This window comes from Sorex fumeus, unplaced genomic scaffold (genome assembly GCF_029834395.1).
Source record: "Sorex fumeus unplaced genomic scaffold, SorFum_2.1 ptg000227l, whole genome shotgun sequence".
NCBI classification, from domain to species: Eukaryota; Metazoa; Chordata; class Mammalia; order Eulipotyphla; family Soricidae; genus Sorex; species Sorex fumeus.
The window spans coordinates 417,008-421,255 of record NW_026606284.1 but is presented as its reverse complement, the minus strand read 5'-3'; the positions used below and the strand labels follow the sequence as shown (position 1 = coordinate 421,255).

At 61.0% G+C, this 4,248-nt stretch overlaps 1 protein-coding gene across 1 annotated transcript; it reads left to right on the top strand.

The window, feature by feature from the left end:
* Window positions 1-364: 364 nt before the first annotated feature.
* Window positions 365-1,174, top strand: NFILZ (NFIL3 like basic leucine zipper). Its single transcript, XM_056108643.1, is given in 3 exon segments — window positions 365-866; window positions 869-996; window positions 998-1,174. Coding segments are annotated over 3 exon segments (807 nt in total).
* Window positions 1,175-4,248: the final 3,074 nt, after the last annotated feature.

Sequence of the window (4,248 nt, the reverse complement as noted above, 5' to 3'; positions counted from 1 at the left end):
CTCCTGGCGGGGTTTGAGGGACTCCCGGTGGGATGCCTATGGGATGCTGGGAATCGAACCCGGGTCGGCCACGTGCAAGGCCACCACGCCCTCCCCGCTGTCCTGTCCTTTTTCTTTTATTGGGGGGGAGGGGGTCACACCCAGCGATGCTCGGGGGTTCCTCCTGGCTCTGCGCTCCGCACTCAGGAATCACTCCTGGCGGTGCGCGGGGGGACCCTCTGGGATGCTGGGGATGGAACCCGGGTCGGCCACGCGCAAGGCCACCACGCCCTCCCCGCCGTCCTGTCCTTTTCTCGGGCCCCGGCTCCGGGCTGCCCTGCCGACCCTCCCCCCGACCCCCCACCCCCCTGTCTCGCAGGCGCGCATGGACGGCGGGGTGGCCCTGCCCCAGGGGGGCGCGCGGGGCGCACAGGCGCGGCGGCAGCGCGAGTTCACGCCCGACGACCAGAAGGACTCGCAGTACTGGGAGAAGCGGCGCAAGAACAACGAGGCGGCCAAGCGCTCGCGGGAGAAGCGGCGGCTGCAGGACGCGGCGCTCGAGGGCCGCCTGGCCGCGCTGCTGCGGGAGAACGAGGCGCTGCGGGCCGAGCTGCGCGCCCTGCGCCCGCGCGCGGGGCTCGGGGCGCACGGCGGGGGCGCGCGCGCGCGGCCGCTGCAGGCGCGCCTCTGGGACCCGCCCTGGCCCGCGGAGCCCGGCGCGGGGGGCGCCGAGCCCCTGGCCCCGCTGCCCGCCGCCTCCCAGGGCTGCCTCTGGCGGGCGGCGGCGTGCCCGCTGGAGGCCGGCGTTCCGGGCTGCTGCAGCTGCCTGCTGGCACACAGATGGGCAGGCCTGGCCTCCCCCCGCCACCGCCCCCCCTGCGCGCCCCCGGGAGGCTGGACGTGGCCCTCCCCGCGACTTTCTTCAGCTGCCAGGTCCTGGACGGGCCCGGGGGCCCGGGACCCCAATTCAGGCCCTGCTGGGGGCTGTGGTCCCCCATCCCCGCGGGCTGTCCCGCCCCCCGGGGCCTCGGAGGTGTTGCTGAGCCCCGCGGTCGACCCCGTGGGGCTGCCCCTCCCCGGAGGGAAGGACCCCGAGGCCCTGGCTCAGCCGTCTCTCCCCCACAAACTGCGCCTCAAGCCCTGCGCCGCGGGCAGAGGGAGCCGAGGGTGGGAGGGGGCGCGGGGCCCCCTCTGAGCGCTGTTCCGGGCAGGGCCAGGCGCCTGGGAGGGGGCCTCGCTTGGTGGGGGTTTGTGCGCGTTCGCTTGTCCAGGCCAGACTGTTTGGACACCTGGGAGGGCTGGTTTCTGTCAGGATCGTTCTAGAGCGCCTGCTGGCTGGAAATCTGGGCCTGGGGCCATCTTCAGCCTCTCGGCCACCCAACTAGCTCTTCACGCTTCCAAGAGCGACCTGGCAAGGCAGGAATGAGGTCTGACCGAAGGAGGTGGTTTGCATTTATCCCTCCCTAACCCCTGAATCCACCATCCCTCCACCCATCCACCCACTCACCCATCCACCCATCCATCCATCCACCCATCCAACCATCCACTCACCCATCCACCCATCCATCCATCCACCCATCCAACCATCCACTCACCCATCTACCCATCCATCTATCCATCCATCCATCCATCCATCCACCCACCCATCCATCCATCCATCCACCCATCCATCCATCCACCCACTCATCCATCCACCCACCCACCCATCCACCCATCCACCCACCCACCCACCCACCCATCCACCGATCCATCCACCCACCCATCCATCCATCCATCCATCCACCCATCCATCCATCCACCCACTCATCCATCCACCCACCCACCCATCCACCCATCCACCCACCCACCCACCCATCCATCCACCCACCCACCCATCCACCCACCCATCCATCCATCCATCCATCCACCCACCCATCCACCCATCCATCCACCCACTCATCCACATCCACCCACCCATCCATCCATCCATCCATCCATCCATCTACCCATCCACCCACCCACCCATCCATCCACCCATCCATCCATCCACCCACCCACCCATCCATCCATCCACCCACCCATCCATCCATCCACCCACCCATCCATCCATCCATCCACCCATTCATCCATCCATCCATCCATCCATCCATCCATCCATCCATCCACCCACCCAATCAAACAGCCACCCACCCTCTCACTCACTAAATCACTCACTCATGTACCCAACTGTATATCATTCATTCCCCCCCCCCCCCCTCACCATTTCTTTACAACTCTTCTGCTCATCCACTGCCCCATGATGGCTGGATTCTCCTCCTTCAGTGCCCCAGTGTGAAGCTACCTTCTCAGCTCTGGGGGTCTTGCCTTCTCCCTACCTTTGGAGACTACCATGGAGACTCACCTCCCAGGAGTGACCTGGTGAAGCCAAAAGGAGGTCTGCCTGGAGGAGGTGTTCCTGTTTGTCCATCCCTCAGCAGCAAACCCCCCAGTTGTGAGGTTTGCTGGAGTGTAGCCGTGTGGCCTCCTGGGGCTGGCTTCCTCATGCATCTTCAGGAAAGGTTGGATTTGATTGGAGAAATGTGAAAAAACATATTCACGGGAGAGGGAAGAAAGCGGCGGTCCCTGTGTCACACCCACAGCTGGGAGATGTGGCTTGGGGCCTCGGCGACGTGTGTGTCCCTGATGTTTGTCTTAGCTCACAGTACCCTGTGGATTCAGGCACAGGAAGGTCTGGCCACCCTCCCTTGGGAGCCCCCCTTCCCTTTATAACACCCGTTGGCCTGCCCCGGAGAAGACTCTGTCTAAAGCCCAGCCTAGCATGCATCTGCCCACGAGTGAAGATTCACTTTCTACTTGGTTCTCTCCAAGGACGAAGAGCTCACTCCCTTCAACTCCTGCTTCCGGCAAACTGCCGCCTCTGTTGCTGGTCTGACAGTCGGGTCTGGGGGCAGGATGGGGGACGCTCCGTCCCTCCTCCACCGTCCACTCTGCTTGGAGTGGTGGCAAGGATTATTTCCGGTTCCTCCTCTCTGATAGCCAGAGGCGGCCACATCTACCTCAGATGGTTATGATGTCGGTGGGCCCCATGGGTGATTTATATGAAGCGGGGAGGAGAAAGACGGTCACTTTCTCCCCAACCGCCTCTGCCACCCGGAACCCCAGGGTTACTGGGTTCTTGTCTCGCCTCCCAGAAAGGATTTTCAGGAGTAGACAAGCAGTGAAACAAATAGATTTTATTGGGAGGATTTTTAGGTGCGGAGCGGGAGAGAGAGAGAGAGAGAGAGAGAGAGAGAGAGAGAGAGAGAGAGAGAGAGAGAGAGAACATGGGCTTCTCCAAGGGCGGAGAGAGCCCTACACACACATACCAGCATTAGACACGAAAGCATGAAAGTCCACATCTCAAGAGGGGAGATGTGGGTGACACATGGGCTCGGGCAGCATATGGCCGCCCTTCCTTCATTCAAGGTGGCCTTTATAGGGTTTCTCCAACCTGCCCCCAACGTGGGGCTTCTTCCTAGGTAAAAGTCCCTTGCTAAGGATTACCAGGGAGTTTGGGAGGGGTAATGGTCTTCTTTGAAATTTCTTCCCAGGCCTTTTGTTCCTGCAGGAGCATCTCTGGGTCTGTTCTGTAGATAGGTGAGGGTCTTTATTTTTTTAATTTTCTTTTCTTTTTGGGTCACACCTGTCGCTGCACAGGGGTTACTTCTGGCTCTGCACTCAGGAGTTACTCTTGGCGGTGCTCAGGGGACCATATGGGATGCTGGGAATCAAACCCGGGTTGGCCGCGTGCAAGGCAAATGCCCGACCCGCTGTGCTATCTCTCCTGCCCCAGGTGAGGGTCTTATCAGGCCTTAGTTCCTGGTTGTTTTTTTTTTTCTGTTTTCTCCTGGGCTGGCTTTTGCCATTCCCTTGAGAGGGGGCCTTCCCTGTCTACCTGTCGACATCAGTTGGAGCAGACGGAATCTCATTCAGGGCATGCAGAATGGCCTGGCTTGTGCCCTTTTGCCTGGGGACACCCGGCGCTCTCTCTCTCTCTCTCTCTCTCTCTCTCTCTCTCTCTCTCTCGGTGAAGCAAGATAGTTCTTTTAATTGAAACTTATTTAGGAAGATGTGAGGGGAGAGAAAGAGAGAGGTGCGTGTTTGAGAGAGAACGCGGACTTCTCCAAGTAGAAATAAAGACAGCAAAGAGACATAGAAACAAGTCGGTGAGAGGCATGTTCAAGGGGAAACACAGACTTGAAGAACAAGCTATGTAATGCCCTTGTCTTCCTTCCTTCCTTCCTCCCTCCT